The following is a 17,610-nucleotide window of genomic DNA, read 5'->3' on the forward strand; positions in this document are numbered from 1 at the left end:
GGTTGGGAACGTGCCCTAGTCCTAGCGCGGCGCACGCAGCCGCCGCCACGTGCTTCAACTCGGCTCCGTCGGCGCAGACCTTGCGGAAGCGGCCACGCCGCCAGGCGCGCAGGTAGCCGTGCGGTGGCGCCCACAGCTCTCCGCGGCTCGACAGGGTCACTGCGGCGGCGCAAGCGCAGCGTGAGCGCCGGCCGAGACAAGCCAAAGCCACCTAGAAAAAAATGTAAGGCCTCCGCACGCCGGTGTGACGTCACGCTAGTCGGATGGGCCGGACAGTCGACGCCGTCGGCGTCTCCGCGCCTAGATTCGTTGCGCTTGCAGTGTGTCTCTTTGCGCGTCGCGGATACTATGGCATGAGAAAATTAGTGCTGTCCTTAAAGTGACAGCAACCTATAAATTCAGATGCTTCGTTTCCAAAGCAAGACACGTATAGCTGACGCAAAAAATAAGGGGGAGCCGCTGGTTCACCGCAGTCAACACCACCATAGGAAGCAGCATTCTTTCATACCTTCCTTAGATTACTTGATAGGCAACATTTTTGTTTTTTGCGTGTATCGCAACACGACCTGCCTTATTGTGCTTGTGATGTTTGGTCGGGACTAAGACAAGCAAACTGCATGCTGCTTAGTCACTCAACTTTAGACGGAACGAAAGAAAGAGGAAAACTGCATATTGAAGACACAGAATATACTTTATTCACAAATGATAAGAACTGCATTCAGAAACAAACATTTTAAATCTTCCATATACAATTATCATTCTCACTCTTGCATTGCGTAAAACAGTCCTCGCTAGTCACACGAATATCGAGGTTAATTTTATTGTGAAAATTTTATCATTATAGGGTCACGCACAACTAATTCTCAAATAGAATAAGCTTCCGTCTTTGTTGTACCATTTCTTGTGGTTATTTTATTTCCACCCGCCTTGTTTAAAGGCCTTATTGGTCTTCATAAAATACTGAGATAATGGTGAAAAGTAAGTAAAAAACGAGAGGCCTACTCTCAGTCCTAAAGGAAAACATGTAATTAATGGATTGATGTAGCATGGAGAGTTCGAATCATAAACAGGTAGCACAATGCACTCAAATAACATTTGAATTGGCCAAAATGCAGGGTTTAAATTTTGATAATGTAGGCAAATAAGTCCTAGCTACGCCACAGGTTTCTTTGTACAAGGGTTCTGTCAACACAAACATACGTAGATGTTCAACAAAACAGAGCTTCATGTATAAAAAATAAATAATGAGAAACATCTCAGGCCTTCAAGGTCTGCAATTTTCGGTCGTTCTTGACGTTGCGTAATTTGTCGTTTTCTGTGCGGCACAAGTTGTTCAGCAGTGTATTCGCTGCAGCACTTACAAAATGCCTCATTACCTCCTGCGCAGGATGACCGAAATCACACACATCGACGTCCTCAAAGTCATGAAGGGTAGCGAACACAAGGCCGACAAGAGTATCTTTCTGCCTAGGAAGGCTGAAAAATCGTACGGCATATTCTGGTGTCCTGAGCTTGTCCAATATAATTTCAGTAAAGAATACAGCATTAACTACAACTGCTCGTGGAAACTTCAGGCCACCCCTTGTCATCTTCGTGATTACTGCATTCTCAGGGTCATCTAGATCGACGTCTTGCATCACAAGGCTTTCACTGCAAGATGCGCATGTCAGCTTTTTTAGAGCTGCATGGGCACAATAGCCGGCAACATAGGTTAGTGCCGGTAGCCTTGACGTTTTTTTTCTCAATGTCGGAGTCGGTCACAGTGACTTGAAACTGGCCGTTTCCTGAATGTACACTTGTGTCCAACGTGTTCGCGCTCGGTGGTAGTAGAATGTCCAAGTCTGGCAGGTTCAGAACCTTCTGCAAACGCAATTTGTTTTCAGATTCACATATCTGTTTTATAGACACGTGGTAATTGGCACCAGACAATTGCCGGTACTTTCCAAAGCGATCCTCTAAGCTATCAGTTTGAAATTTGCCCAAAAGAACATACTCGAAACGAAGCTCTTTGAGACAGTATATGGCAAGTTCGTGCAACGCATGGGTAGTGTGGCTGAAAGCTATGTGCGTTTCACGTGTCAAGCGGCCATTGTCATGTTCGAGGCTTCTCCAGTGATCAAGCCATTGAACTATTCTCTCTAAGAATTCTAGTTGAGGACATGACGATGAAACTATTGGACCTTGCAATTGATATCGCAACCGCTGTCCTTTTCTTGGCGTCTTGACGTTGACAATGTTCCACCAAGTCAAAATGGTGTCGACATATTGAGAGGTTTCCTTTGCATGCTGGAACGTTGCAACACTGAGAGCAGCAACAGTAGATGAGTTAAAAATCTTTTAGGCCAGTTTAACGTTCTGCCGTTCCATGTTTGAGGGGTTCAGTGCCTTCAAAGTGAGCGTTGGTGCTAGCTTCAAGAGCTCATGCTTTTCAGCCTCGTGCAGCTGGCATAATACCTTGAAAGATGCTGTAAGTATCTTTGGTTCAGCCTCATCACTCTTCGGTTCAGGAAAGTACATGCATTTGCCAATGTTTCTTTGATTCAGCCAGTTATTTCTTATACAAGTATGTGAACTGGGTCCACCACGAAAAACAGGGGTCGTGATGGGTCAGCAGGATGTTGGTAAACAATGTTGACACTTGCCGGCTTAGCGAAGTAGGACATGATTTTTCTGTTTATGGAGTTATTGTCCGAGATCACTGCGATTATTCTAAAACCAGATGCCTCTAGATCAAGAACAATCTTCCGAAGGAAGTCGTGCAGCGCCTTATCATCGATTTGTGCCACAGGAAGGATGTGTACAACATCCTTGTTTGAAGAAAGCAGGCTCTGTATCATAAATACGTGGGCAGTTTTTGCTGCAGTCGATGAATTTACCGCAGCACCAGTAACCAACCCAGCCTTGTAATAAAAAAATGATTGAAGGTGAATTTCATCAATCATTAACGTTACAGTCTTTTCATGCTCTTTATATGTGCTTACAATACGCTTTGCATAGGAAAGAAAGCTACATTCTTGCTGCTCCGTTTCAGGGCGTACATCGTACGATGAACACAGTCTTCTGATCGTATCAGGATGCGGCATCTTACGCTTCATCGAACTTCTCAGGAATCTATATGCATGAGGTGAAATTGTGAACAAAAGGCTAGCAAAAACCAATAAATCGGGGGGATATCGGCCAGCATCATTCAAAATAAGATCAACTTGACTCTTCAAGAATTTAAGCACTTCCAAATGCCATTCTTGCAACTCGCATGCGAAACGTTTTCCACTTACTTCCTCTAGCAATGTCGAAACCAATGTCAGTAGATGACGGGCCTTTTCAGAACGCTCAGTGCTGATATCCTTACGTGTCTGTTCGATCATGTGTAACACACTTTTCAAATCTCCCAAGTCGCTCAGCTTTTCAGGAACTAAAACATCGCCACACTTCCTCACACCCGTTTCACCAAAAAATACTTCGACGCGCAGGTCTGTGGACACGATCACCGAAGTACGGACTGCAGGAGCAGATTGAAGTGACAAGTCCAAAAAGAAAACCTTGGAGCCCTTGTTCAAAACTGTCCAGAAGTCCGAACACTGAAAGCTTGGCAAGGCCTTCAGCAAGTCCGCAAAGCTACCAACCAGATTTTTGGCGTCCTCTTCTGCTTGAGTTGGCTGAGAAAGGATTATTGCTTTTTGCAAATATGTGGCTTCCAAGCGCGCTCTTTTGGCAGCCGGCGCTTCTCGAACGCACACTTGCGGACGCGATAAATAGGCAGGGCAATTGGGAAACAAGCTCGGAACTGCAGTTTTCTTCAGACGGATGTTTTTCATGGCAACTTCGACCACTTTTCCTGTCTTGACGTCTGTGCAAGATGTCGTCTTCAAGTAATCCGATGGCAAGAAATGCTTTTCACAGAGCTGAAATAAAAAAAAAAACAAGCCGTTACAGGTATGAAGCTGGACGAAAATGTTGAATTTACAAGTGCGTCGACAGGTGCGGAGACCCATCTATTGTGCACGCGTGCACGAATGCATTGCGCACTATGCTGACGAAACCTATTCGTCTGGAAACCCAGAATAACAATAGAGAGAAGAAATACTTACCACCGTGTACTTCGTTGGCGAGAAGTCCTTCCGAGGAACTGCTCTTGTCCATGCTTCCCGAGTGGCTCGGTCAGATGGGAACTAGTGCACTCGGACACTTTGTCCTCCGTCATCATTGGACTTGCAGTTTGGTGCGCCACGGCCAGGCACCGGTGCGCTTCCGTGTACGACGAACCACGCACAATCGAAGAAAAGCAATCGCGTTTATGGTGTAGCATGCCCCACCAAAGACACCAAGCAAATGCTCCACGCGTTGCCGCTCTAGCGTTGCAGCCACGGAGAAAATTTGTTTTCAGAACGCGCGCCGCGTTCTAGAAACGCAGCGCTCCCCCATCCACCGCTACCATCCGACTCTCGTGACGTATTGACAGGGGAGAGGAGGTGATGCGGAGGCCTTACATTTTTTTCTAGGTGGCTTTGGACAAGCGCCCCGACGCACTCACGGCAGTCCCTCTCGTCGGCGCCGTCGGCGCAGTCGAGCCGACCGTCACACCGCTGCGCGATGTCGATGCACTGGCGCTCGCCGCACTGCAGGTGTGCCGGGCCGCAGAGACCTGCAAGCACGCAATTTTCCACGTCATATCGGCCGAGTGTTGCCCCCGGAGGGAACGAGCAAGTCTACTAACCGCTCAAAAAGCTTTTCAGCTCAGTCTTCGACCGAGGTCAGCAAATTAGTTTCTTCGGAAGCACAAGTTAGCTGTTGACTAGCTTGACAGCTTGACTAAGCTACCAACGTCAAGCGCTGAGTCAAGCAAAAAGCACCGGACGCTCACGCTTTCCATATTGACAGCATGTCATATGGCATTGGGTAGCGAATAGAGGAATCATATATTGTACGAAACGTTGCGCGTTCACCATACCTTCCAGCCACGGCAATCTCGAAGCAAGCAGCAATATAGCAACGCTATGGTGACTGTGAAGAACCAGACAGTGCTTGCACGATGAGTGACAAATCTTTTTTATAAGGAAAACTTATGTCCAGATAAAAAAGTTAACGCTGAAAGCACAATGAAAACAGCAAACACAGTCATCGATCATCAAGGTTTGATCCATGGGTCAACTGCATTTGCTATTTATACATAATTCACAGTACATTCCAGAATAACCGCTAGAACTCGCTTACATTGTGGAATGTAAAACACCATTTGCGGGGCGTGCCATGACCAGGAATTCTGGACGTTCCCTTTCGCAACTTGACGGTAACGCACAAATGTAAGTGAATGGCCAAAAATTTTTAAAAAACGTTTGATTCCAAAATATAGGTCGAGGATCAAAAAGTTTTAACTGATTACAACGAGAGGGTTGTCCCTTGTTACAACATATGCATTTATGGCACTTAGTAAGAATGTTGGCGGTGTGTTAAAGAAAGCAGTGTTTTGGCCTGAGATGCGCGGGGAAAACATGACAGGAGCAGATAGTTTTGCAGCCTCCCGGCAGAGGGCACATTCGCTTGAAGAAACCCGCGGTAGGGACATTTCCAGGGCGGATACTGGGTTCTGTCATTGAGCAAGCAGAAGCAAAGCTTGCGGAAAATACCCACGTGCGCAACCTTGTCATAGTAGCAAGTGGGATAAATGCCGTCCTAAGCAGAAAAAGGGACAGGACTTAGCAATGCAGGCAATCAAATTAAAGTTGCAAGCATAGGCAGAGAATAATGACATATTGGGAGAACTTTGCAATGGCTTCAGAATAGGTAGGCGTTTGGATAACTTATTTGTTCTTACTCAGTGTATTGAAATATTAAGAGTAGAAAGCAGACCGTTATATGTGGGCTTTTTAGGTGTTACAGGAGCGTATGACAACGTAAACCGCAACATTTTGTGGGATATTCTGGATGAGGAAGGCTTAGGCGACGATTTTCTGCAGGTGTGCGAGAGATTTACTTTTAAAATTCCATTTGCGCTGTATGGGAAGGGATGAGGAGCGAGGAGGAAGTTGACAGCAACAAGGGACTGAGGCAGGGGTGCCCTTTATTCCCATTACTGTTTATGATGTACATTGTGAGGATGGAGAGGGCCCTAGAAGTAATATCGCGTTTAATCCCTCATACAAACAGACGGACACAGTAGTAGAGCAGCAGCTACCAGGTTTTTATTATGCGGACGACATTGTGTTGCTAGCTAACAAGCAAAGAGATTTCCAGTCTGGCTAACAGCTGTGAACAGGAATGCGAGAATTTAGATTTGAAATTGAGCGTTAGAAAATCAGGTGTTATGGTATTCAATCAGAACAGTGAACAGACAGTGGCGATACAGGGCCAGGAAATACCTCGGGTAACAGAATATACATACCTCGGTATATGGATAAGCGAAGGCAATATATGTATGGAAACACAGGAGAAAGCAATAACAGTAAAGGGCAAGCGAAATGGAGCTACAATGAAGCACAGAGCGCTATGGAAATACAATAGGTACGAGGTGCTCCGAGGTGTGTGGAAAGGTGTAATGGTTCCAGGACTTACTTTTGGAAATGCGGTTGTTTGCTTTAAATCATGGGTACAGTCAGGGCTCGACGGGAACCAAAGGTCAGTCAGATGCCTCACATTCGGCGCTCACGGGAAGACTACAAATGAAGCTGTGCAGGGGGATATGTGCTGGACAAGTTTTCAACTGAGGGAAGCTCGCAGTAAAATTTAGTATGAAGAACGACCGAGGAATATGGAAGAAAGTAAATGGGTTGGGAGAGTGTTGAGGTATGTGTACAGGAAAAACATTGATTCACAGTGCAGGAAAAGAACTAGGAAGCTTACCAGAAAGTATGCGGCCTGTAAGGTGGGCAACAAAGCAACAAAGAAAGTCAAGCGGAAAGTCACAGAGGTTGAAATAATCTCATGGGTGGCGGCAATTGAAGAGAAACCTGCCATGAGTAACTACTTAAGAGGAAAAACCGAAATCAGGAACGAAAGAATTTATGATAATTCAAAGAGAAGCTCATTACTTTTCGTAGCGAGATCACGGTGCCTTCGAACACGCACCTACGTATAAGAAGGAAGAAGAAGCGTGTGCTTGCTGCAGTAAAGCTAGGGAAACGATGGAGCATGTTTTATTATAATGCGAAGATGTCTGCCCAGTGATCGATTTATGTACCACTGGACTCCATGAAGTCTTTGGGTTCATTCTGCGAGAGCAGGGGGAAAGTAAACATGTCCGCAATAGAGATTGGAGATTAGAGATGGAAGAAGAGTAGGGAAACGACAAAAAACGGAGACGTACAAAAACAGTGTTCACAACAGGGAGTCAGAAAATGTGGTTATGGGATTTCATCGTGCGTTGTTTTTCTTTCCTTACCTGGGTAAGGAAATATTCAGTATACGAGCAAGAGCGTGGTGGCGCAACCCACCACCCCGTTCCATAGGGGACGCTCATAACATCCGCGCATCCATCCATTCGAAAGCGTAAAGCTGACAGAGGGAAGGCCACTTGCGGAAGCACGCGCAAGGGGGCGAAACACGCGCGCCTCGGAAGGCGCTCTCGCGGCGAGAATTCTCTTCCCACGCTGGTGCGCGAGTCCACACACGCTGGCGAAATAAGCGCGCGCTCACGTGAGGACGGATCTTTAGGCTGCCTGTTTGCGCGCGCATGTTCTTTAGAGGCAGCCGGGACAGAGAGATAGTTGTTAGAGAGTTTTAGAATAGGGGCCCCGATAGTTTGGGGCCCCAAAGAGCAGGCCTGGTCTTAGCGTTGGGGCGCGCAGGAGTGAAGAGTTTTAGAATAGCGCGTTTGCGGGTAGCGTCTTGCGCTGACAGCGCCACTACGGCGTCAAAGAAAAGCTATAAGATATAATTAAATAAAATATACCACATTATGATAGGAATAGTAATTTTGACTTGCGTGTATACGCATTTAATTACAATTTAGAGGTTCTTCTGTAAGGAGTAAACGATTAGTTGCGCTTAGTTTTGAGCAAACCAACGTGTCTTCACTAGCCAAGCTTAGCCGTGTTAGGGCTACGAGCCATAAAATCCAGAATCGAATTCGGAATCAGCGGCGTCTAATGAATCAATCTTCCTAACACACGCTAGTTGAGAGAAAGCGATAAACGCAGTCACTTCTCCTATAGCTTGCGAACCTCATGCGTTACCACGAATCGAAACCAGTTTGGCGCTAGGTTAGAGCCGTCGCTTCGATGAGTGCCGCCATGTTTGTTTACGCAAATCTTTTGGGGCAGCTTTTGGGTCTCCCGCTGAATCAGTGAAGTAAAACTCTTGCTTGGGCTAGTTGGTTCATGCTTGAATTGGTAAAGGCAAGGCGCAGGAGACCAGGACTCAAGAAGAACACAAACGACAGGACCGGCGCCACTCACAACTAACTTTATTTCCGCAACAAGCCTGCCTTATGTTGGTTAATCACGCCGTCACACAGGAAACTTTAGAAGTAAAACACAGCAATCTATCGACTGCTCAGGAATCATATCTGGCACAAAATGTCAAATGAGCGAACAAGAACCACACGTGGAGCAGCACGGGAAGCAATTCATCGAGTGTAGTCTTCTCCAAGCCAACGGGGACAAAAAACGAGACATAAGAAGTACCGTACACGCTTCACTACCAAACTATCCACAACATAACACACTTCAAACGCCCAAGGCCCAGTCAGTGATAAAACCCGCACGACTATGGGAATAATGACCAACGAATAACACGGAAGAAACATGAATAAAGGCGTCCAAGTACAGCGTCTGTGTTAAAACTACTATCTAGCAAGTGCCGTTCAAGGTTCGGAAGAAAAAAGGACTGGCTCTTCAACTTTTGGGCGAAATCAATTTAGAAAACCTTCACAAGATGGAAAAGGGTGAAAAAGGGAGGTTTCTTGAGATCTTCTTCACTGTGAAGACACACAAGCCTGGATGTCCGCTGCGCACCATTGTTTCAGAAAGGGGAACATGGCAACGTCTTGTAAGCTGATACCTTCAGACACATCTAGGAAACGTGGTGAGCGACGACACTTTCTTGGTGCGTAGTTCTCTGGAAATGCTGAAGGATCTGGACACGTTGCCGCCTCATGAATACAACGCGTTCTCCATTGACATTGAAGATCTCTTCTATTCGGTCCCTCACCCAGGTCTCTTAGCGGCGGTCAGGGACAAGATGCAATCAACTGGTGCAGTCCGCTTCCAGAATGCTGCAGGTGTAAGCGCGGACAATTTCATTTCCTTATTAGAGTTCTACCTGAACTCAAGCGCCATTCTCCTTGAAAAAAAGTTTTATGTGCGGAAGAAAGGGATATGCGTCGGTTCTTCTGTAGCTCCTGCCCTTTGCGATATCTCCCTATCTGTTGTAGGAGCTGAGATCTGTAATAATCTTCGTGATCCTCATGTAGTGCCCATTTACAGATATGTTGATGATTTCTTGGTCATTTTGAAGGACGTCCCTGAGCACGAATTAGATTGTACCGTTAAGAGAACCACGACTATCTCCTCGAACCACAGTCAGGGTCTCAGGTTCACCAAGGAATTTCCGAACAGTGGTCAACTCCAGTTTTTGGATATCAGGCTAGTGTTTCCAAAGGAAGGCATCTGTTGGACGTACAATCCGCGTTCTTTGAAAGGCCTGCTACCATTTGAGCGCGCCCATTCCAAGATTGTAAAGCGTGCGATTGCGACCAATTATCTGCAAACTGCTTTAACTAAGTCTTGTATCCATTTAGCGTCAAGTAGCTTTAGCGCTCAAGTGCAACGACTACAACAGGCAGGCTTCCCGCCATGTCTGATTTCAGCTGTCTGCGAAACAATGCTCCAAAAACTCAAGCACCCGCCTCTTATCAGGGAGCCAGTTTCAAGCAGTTCTGTTGCGGTAATTCCGTACCTTCATAAGGTATCGCACAACATTAAGAAAGTGGTGAGCAGGCATAATGTTCAGGTTGTCTTCTCGGCGCCTTGCAAGTTGTCTAAGCTTTGTGCCATGAACCGAGAGAAACGACCGGCTTGTGCAATTCAGCATCAGAAGCTCACTGAATGCAGAACACGTGTCGTCTACCAAATCCCTCTAAGCTGTGGTCGCAGCTATATCGGACAAACAGGTCGATGTTTCACTGAGCGTGCAATGGAACATTGTCGCAATCTGCGCAACAAGGAAGGGAGTTTCCTTGCAGAGCATTGCAGAGACGGCACTAATTGCCGCCCTCAGTTTGACAAAACCAAATTTTTGATGTTTGGAAAAGACAGGTTCGAGGCGGAAATTGTGGAAGCCTATTTCATCAAGAAAGAGGGAAACACATGCGTCAGCAGGCCGTCGATTGCGCCTAGTGGCAAGGAGTCTACTTTTATAGAAGGTTTCATTTAAACCTCATGTTAGAGTGATTTCATTTGGTTTTTCCGTCTGTCTTCCTTTTATTTAACTAGTTTTTATTTTGTTGACGATTTTCAAGTGGCTCTTAAGCTTTTGTTGCGTATTTTTTTACGCACACTGTTCTTTAGACCTTTATAGTTCAACTATTCTGTCCATTTCATTGTTTGTAACGTGGTTCATTTTTCGCACGGTCACATGTTTTATCAATTTTTTTAGGTGAGTGACTGTTAGAGATTTTAGTTTTGACGCAGACGCTGTACTCAGACGCCTTTATTCATGTTTTCTCCGTGTTATTCATTGGTCATTATTCCCATAGTTATGCGAGTTTTATCACTGACTGGGCCTTAGGCGTTTGAAGTGTGTTATATTGGGGATAGTTTGACAGCGAAGCGTAGATGGTACCTTTTATGTCTCGTTTTTTGTCCCCGTTGGCTTGGAAAGGACTATACTCTACGAATTGCTTCCCGTGCTGCTCCATGTGTGGTTCTTGTTTGCTCATTTGACATTTTGTGCCAGATATGATTCCTGAGTGGTCGATAGATTGCTATTTTTTACTTGTAAACTTTCGTGTGTGACTCGGTGTCATTACCCTACATAAGGCAGGCTTGTTGAGGAAATAAACTTAGTTGTGAGTGGCGCCGGTCCTGTCGTTTGTGTTCTTCTTCTTCAGTCCTGGTCTTCTGCGCCTTGCCTTTACTAATTAAATCAATGAAATAGCGTGCATAACGCAAAACCTGAACGCAGTTTGCGTCTCGCGCATGCATAATGACTTCAACGCTATTTCATTGGGGCCCCACATCGTTTGGAGCCCCTCCCTTATTCTAAAGCTACGCGTGTGCACGCCTTGAGCGCGCGAATGTGTGTGCGCGTACGTGTGCCTCCGTATTTGTGTTTGCATGCGCGCGAGTGCGTGTAATCGTATACGTGAGTATTCGCGGCGCATGCGCGCATTTGCGTGTACGCGCGTGTTAGTGCATGTGTGCGTGCTTGCCGCACATGCGTGGGCGCGTGCGAATGTGTACGTGAGCGAACGTGTCTTTTTCAGCCAGCATGCGTGCGAACAAATGTGTGCGTGCCTGTGTGCGCATGGATGTCTGTGCGTGCATATTGTGTATGTGTGCGTGTGTGTGTGCGAAGGAGAGAGAGAAAGTGTGTGCGCGCGAGGGAGAGACATAGTGTGTGTTTGTGGGCGATGGAGAGAGTGTGTATGCGTGCGAGGGAGCCAGAGAGAGTATGTGCGAGGTGCGAGGAAGAGTGTCTGTGTATCTGTGTATGAGCGTGCGTGCGAGGTATAGAGAGAGCGTATGTATGCGCGCGCGCGCGTATCTGTGCGTGCTCATTGTGAGTATGAGGGTGTGTTTGTGTACGAGTGCATTTCTTTCCCTACACCTACTCCGGAGATAAATTGTTCATAGAGGCTTTCTAAATCAATAATAAATCCAGGAGGCAACAACAAATGACACTACACTTAAAGTATTATCTCTTTCTGAAAGCGAAACCCACGCAAACAAAAAAGCTCCTGAAGGTGAAGATCGCGGCCTCGTCACGATGGCACCATCGGTACTGCCTAGCTGTTCACCTCCATTATCTTCCTTCCCCTCGGCGCAAGCATACCCGTCTGGTTTCCAGCGACGCAGTAGCTCTACACCATCGCTTCTGCAACCAAGCAAGATTTCGGCGGCACACGTTCGCTGCTATATTGACAGTAACGTTTTAAACTGCTTGCCTTCGAAACAACAACGTGAACAAAAATCGAAAGTCTACTGGCTGCAAAGAACACGCTCACGGAGCTATACCATCGATGACAATTTAAGAAAAGGCTGGGTGCGGTCATGTCAGCCTTACAACGCTTTTCTGCGTCAGTTTTGCTTTCAAGCAGCTTATTCGAAATATATTTGTTCGCGTGGCTCTTAGATAAGTATGTTTGATAAAAATTTCTTCGCTGTCACCAAGGGTTGTATAGGTTTGATATTTGTGCAGTTACAAACAACCGGCGTGTTGATGGCGCTGTAGGCTTCTTATAGAGCAGGTGTGAAAGCTTGGAGTGTTCATGAGCTTAAACGCATGTGCCCAACCCTGCACTTGTGCCTTTACAATGGACTCTCCTACATCATAAAAGAAGCACCTCAGCGTTGCGGTTGATCACACAACGTGTGCAGGAAAACTGTGCGCGCTCTCGATTAGATTTCTGAGCGTTGCTGGCATCAGGCTCGGTTCCTTGGCGTTATCAGGAATGAAAAGAGCTGCCTGGTGAAAAGTATAGGATATATTTTCAGTACTTTGTAACAGATGGAGCAGCGCGGACACGTGCGTTAGAGTGAAAAGCACTAAAGTATTGTGATAGGTGCTTTGCAGCTTGTATTTTGAATGTCTAATGTTAAGACCTAAAGGAGAATATACAGGGACATTGGGGCAGTACAGACATACGTACAGCCGAGTTAAATATGGGCTCTGACGTGGCACCCATGGTGGAAGCGAGCTCACGGCTACACTGGCATACGGAATATGGGTTTATTATTTACCAGTAATGAGAACAGCGTTCAGCTCTTCAATTTTTGGCATGTCGGTACCACAGCGCAGTCATGGGTGACCTTTAGACTATGTTTCAGCTAATATTTAAGGCGACTGCACTATACTTATTTTAACTTTTTCTCTTCACCTTCCTTCAGCGTCTAACCCCTGTTACAATGTTATCGTTTGGCTCAAGATGCTCCTGCATGTATAATAAATTTGCAGGACATTGTCGCATATTTTATATCGAAAGAGTCTTATCTAATCATAATACTTGCTTCGTTCCCGATGAAATGCGACCGCCAGCGATTGTGTTTGAATGTACACCCGACCACAAAATATATCGGACAACGAAATCTGAGAAAACGCTGAATATCTCCGCTAGTTCATAATGTTGTCTGGTATTTGCGTTTCGGGCCCCGACTAGAATGTGCACACGACATTCCCGTATACAGTTTTACTGGCTACTGCTACAGCCTGCTCGGAAATGGAACGTGTTCCGAGATCCCGTGGTCTGCCAACTTTTGTGGCCGGGGGAACGATGATTTATGTCTTACTAATCCACACCTTGACCTGCAGATCACGGGGAGGGGGGGAGTGCGGAAGGGGTATTATGTGTGCACCTAGTAGACATGTCAAATGCGTTATACGTCAGAAGGGCGCCCCGAACCAATCAGCAGCAGGCGAAGTGGACATGTTCGCGGAAGTGGTGCCCTCGGAAAAGGGCACTTCTCTGAGACCTATTCCAGACTGCTGGGTGCTTCCCTCCGGGATAGCTGGACACTTGATTGACACACGTGGTTGGATCTCGGTCCCATAAGCAAATCGCACCGACTTCGATCGCACCACCCGCCGTGGTTGCTCAGTGGCTGTGGTGTTAGGCTGCTGAGCACGAGGTCGCGGGATCGAATCCCGGCCACGGCGGCCGCATTTCGATGGGGGCGAAATGCGAAAACACCCGTGTACTTAGATTTAGGTGCACGTTAAAGAACCCACGGTGGTCAAAATTTCCGGAGTCCCCCACTACGGCGTGCCTCATAATCAGAAAGTGGTTTTGGCACGTAAAACCCGATAATTTAATTATTTTTTTCCGATCGCGTAGCCAGAATGGCCGCGCGCACCCAAGTGAGGGGCCGAGTTTGGACAGCGTTGTCGCGTGTGTTTGGCACGACGGCATTCGGCGTAGCCTTTCGCCGACATCGCAATACACCAGAACATCTTAGGTGTGCGTAGATTGCGACACAGTGCGTTGGGCGCATTTTCTGCGACGTTGACGTGCTTCCGTGCAACGTTTGCTGCAACGGTTAGAGATGAGCTCACGATCCTTCTGGGAGAGTAATGCAGCAAACCAAAGTGAAACACAAGCACCTTTTTTGGTTGAAGTTACTGTATCCTGACCTGCAGCCAGAAACAAAGCATCTACTTATAATCTTCGCCTGTATCAAATACCACTTCTCACCACTTGCGTTTGCGGTTTGCGACGCCCAAAAGCGCATCGTAGTACGCGGTACGCACGTAGACATCATGCGGATCCCACAAGGTGTGGGAATATGTATAACCCTCGCACGATGTTCACGCTGATTTGACGATAATGGAAATGACATGCCCTGTGAAACCTATATATTTCATTGTGCACGCAAGAAAGCGCGCACAGAGCGGTGGCTTAATTACTAGTTAAAATTAAATTCTGTAGTTTGGCGTGCCAAAACCACGATATGATTACGAGGCACGTGTTAGTAGACGGCTCCGGATCGATTTTCGCCACCTTCTTTGACCCAGTGCATGGTGCACGAGCGTGCTTACATTGTGTCCCCATCGAAATGCGGTCGCCGAGACCGGGATTTGATCCTCACTGTCGGGCTGAGCAGCACATCACACACACCACTCCGGTGGGTACCGCCAAAGGTGCAAACCGAAAGAAACAGGGACGGTGGGAAAGTATACTGACATACTTGGGTTAAGCACGGGCTCCGACGCTGTGACCGTGTAGGAAGTTAGCCCCGACACGGCATGGCTACATTGAGAAACGAAATGTTGCTTTATTAAGTACCAGTAATCGGAGCTGTGTTCAGCTCTTCCATTTTTTGGTATCTCGGCACCGCAGTACACAAATATTTAAGGCGACTGTACTGCATTTGTTTTCAGTGTTTTCGCGCTGACGTTTCTTAAACAACTGTTACAAAGTCATTGTTGGCGCTACACGCGCATACATGTATACGAAATTTAAAAGAATGGTGTCGCAGATTTTATTGCGGAAGAGCAGGGGGTGCGAATCGTGATTTTTGAGACCGAATTTAATACGAATCGAATACTTTTCTAGTAGTTTTCGAATTATGAGTAGCTGTTATCACGTTTATTTTAAAGCTATGTTGACATTCCAGTATTCTTAATGTTAGCACGTTTAGATAATTAGAACGTATACGTTATGAAGCGTTGTTTATTAAAAGCACAAATGAAGCATTAAGAGCAAACCAGTAGTTTCTTCGCATGCACATGGCTCTTCAGAGAGTGCGAATTATCGCTGTACAGGCTGCAAAGTACGGCTACTTAACTGGCGTAGCCTGACTTATTACGCCAGCTTCAATGTCATATCTCTATACTATGCCCGCGGGGGTGAAAATTTACAATACTTTTGCTGCAATTTTATGTTTACTTGCGGGCAGTTCACGTGTAGAAATATTGGAAAAGTATTAGAAAAATATTGGCACTTTCAAATAGTGAATGAATTCCGGGGTTTTACGCGCAAAAACCACGATTTCATTACCAGGCCCGTGGGGGACTCCAGATTAATGTTGTCCACCGGGGGATCTTTGACCCCCAATGCAACGGGCGTTCTTGCATTTTGGCCAGATCGAAATGCGGTCGTGGCTGCCGGGTTTTGATCCTGTGACCTCGTGCTAAGCGACATAAACTATTTGGTTAAACCTGCAAACTCAAAAAAGTCCATTTCCAAGTTTTCACCCACTGAAAATGAAGCACGTCTATACTGTCACGTTGTAGTGATGTGAAAAACCGGGTAGTTTCAAAAGAACTAGTCTCGGATCTAACTCGTTATTAGGCGAGCTCGCTCAGGATAGCAACAGTGAAAGTACGACGATGTCTGCACGCAAAGTCGCCTGTCGTCGGAAGCTGGTCGACCGATCAGACTTCAGTGCTCGCACATCGCAATCGTCGAGAATGTCGTGACCTCGTTCGCGTTGTCGCTCACAACGAGAGCGATAGTACGCTCACACCACATGCGCAATCTGATTAGATAACGCTCTTTTGCTATTCAATCGGTGACAACATTCTGCAAGCGTGTCTTAAGCCAAGTGATAACTATGTAACAGTGGTATAGAGTTTCCAAATAAATACCCTCGAGGGAATGTGGTGCTGGTGTCTACTGGGGCTCTCTTCAGCGTTGCCTCAACCTACACAGGAATGAGGAAAGTACAGGCTTCGGATTCACTTCGATCTTTAGACTAGCGGCGTTTGCTTGCGGCGCAGTAAACGAAGCTATACTCAAATGATATCGCATAAAATCTAATTTCATTTCTGCAGTATCTTATATAATGCACAACACATTACATAAGCTTTGTATGACATCGAGACTGAAGCCCGGTTTGCCATCAGGGCACACCAGGGTATGCATTTTTCTGAGATTCTAGTCCCAATTTAGCACCAGAGAGTAATTATTTATTTATGTTTACAACAGCAATAACAACGGTGCATGTGCTTACATACAGATACTCATCAAGTATTTATGTAAATAAACATTTTGTATTGTGAGAAAGCGTTGCGCCTTTGAGAGAAATGCTACAAGTGTCGTCTGCTACGACGCCTGCTCGCTGCGAGCGCTATATTTTTCTCACAGACGACAGGCACTTTCGAAAGGCTGCCTCGGCTGTCACGATTGCTGAACGTCTTCAAGTACTTTTATGCACATCTGCTGCAGTGCTAGCTAGGACGATTGTGGTCTCCTGTGAGAATGCTTCATTATATCTTATATTGACGTACCGCTTCTGAAGCGTCCACCAGCAGCTGTTATGGCGTGGCTTTGCGCTTACCCAGTTTGCGACAGCAGACTACAGCCAGGAAGAAGCAACGTTTCCTACCATAGGTAAGTTTTTGTTCTCAAAGTCCTAAAACACATATTTCTATGAGCACATAAACGAGCTATGCGTAATGCAGCCCTCAATAACATTTGATTGTCAAGTCACTGGAAGTACAACTGTCTGTGTCTTGTACCAGCAGTGCCTTCCTTTTGCTCTTCTCGAGTTTCATAAAGCACGTAACGTTACAAGGCCAACCTAACACACTTAACAAACCAAAGGTCGAAACGGTCAAAACACGTTCTTTGAACCTTTACGATGACGTCGCTTTCTCGCCAGCGCTTCGACGCCACACCACGACATAAACATCGTGCCAGTCGCTGGCCCAGCCCGCTATCGCCACTTCGAGCAACAGAACAAAGGCAGGGAGCTCTGTGTTGCACCGTCCCACTGTAGCAATTGCGCTTGGAGCGAAACCGAAACTGCCAAAAAACACCTGTAGACTAGTTCGCCAATCAACACGATACCAATCCGTAGCCTGTACTTCCCATCAATCCCATGATGGTTGAACGATCGCAGCGCCAAATTTCCCTCTAGGTATAGTTAGGTGAAACTCTCCCACAAAAGATAGCAAAAAATGTCAGGCAACCCTAATCTTTGACGTAGGTGTCTCTTAGTGGCACTCGCCCCTCGG

General features: G+C 46.4%; 1 protein-coding gene across 2 annotated transcripts in view; it reads right to left on the bottom strand.

The window, feature by feature from the left end:
- The window catches only part of LOC139054444 (atrial natriuretic peptide-converting enzyme-like), a 784,429-nt gene that overhangs the window by 276,919 nt on the left and 489,900 nt on the right, over window positions 1-17,610 (bottom strand). For both annotated transcript variants that reach the window (XM_070531426.1, XM_070531425.1), the window contains 2 exons: window positions 4,532-4,642; window positions 15-159 (listed from right to left, as the gene is read on the bottom strand). In XM_070531426.1, coding sequence (XP_070387527.1) covers window positions 15-159; window positions 4,532-4,642 — 256 coding nt within the window. The remainder of the gene's footprint in view (window positions 1-14; window positions 160-4,531; window positions 4,643-17,610) is intronic.

This window comes from Dermacentor albipictus, chromosome 1 (genome assembly GCF_038994185.2).
Source record: "Dermacentor albipictus isolate Rhodes 1998 colony chromosome 1, USDA_Dalb.pri_finalv2, whole genome shotgun sequence".
NCBI classification, from domain to species: Eukaryota; Metazoa; Arthropoda; class Arachnida; order Ixodida; family Ixodidae; genus Dermacentor; species Dermacentor albipictus.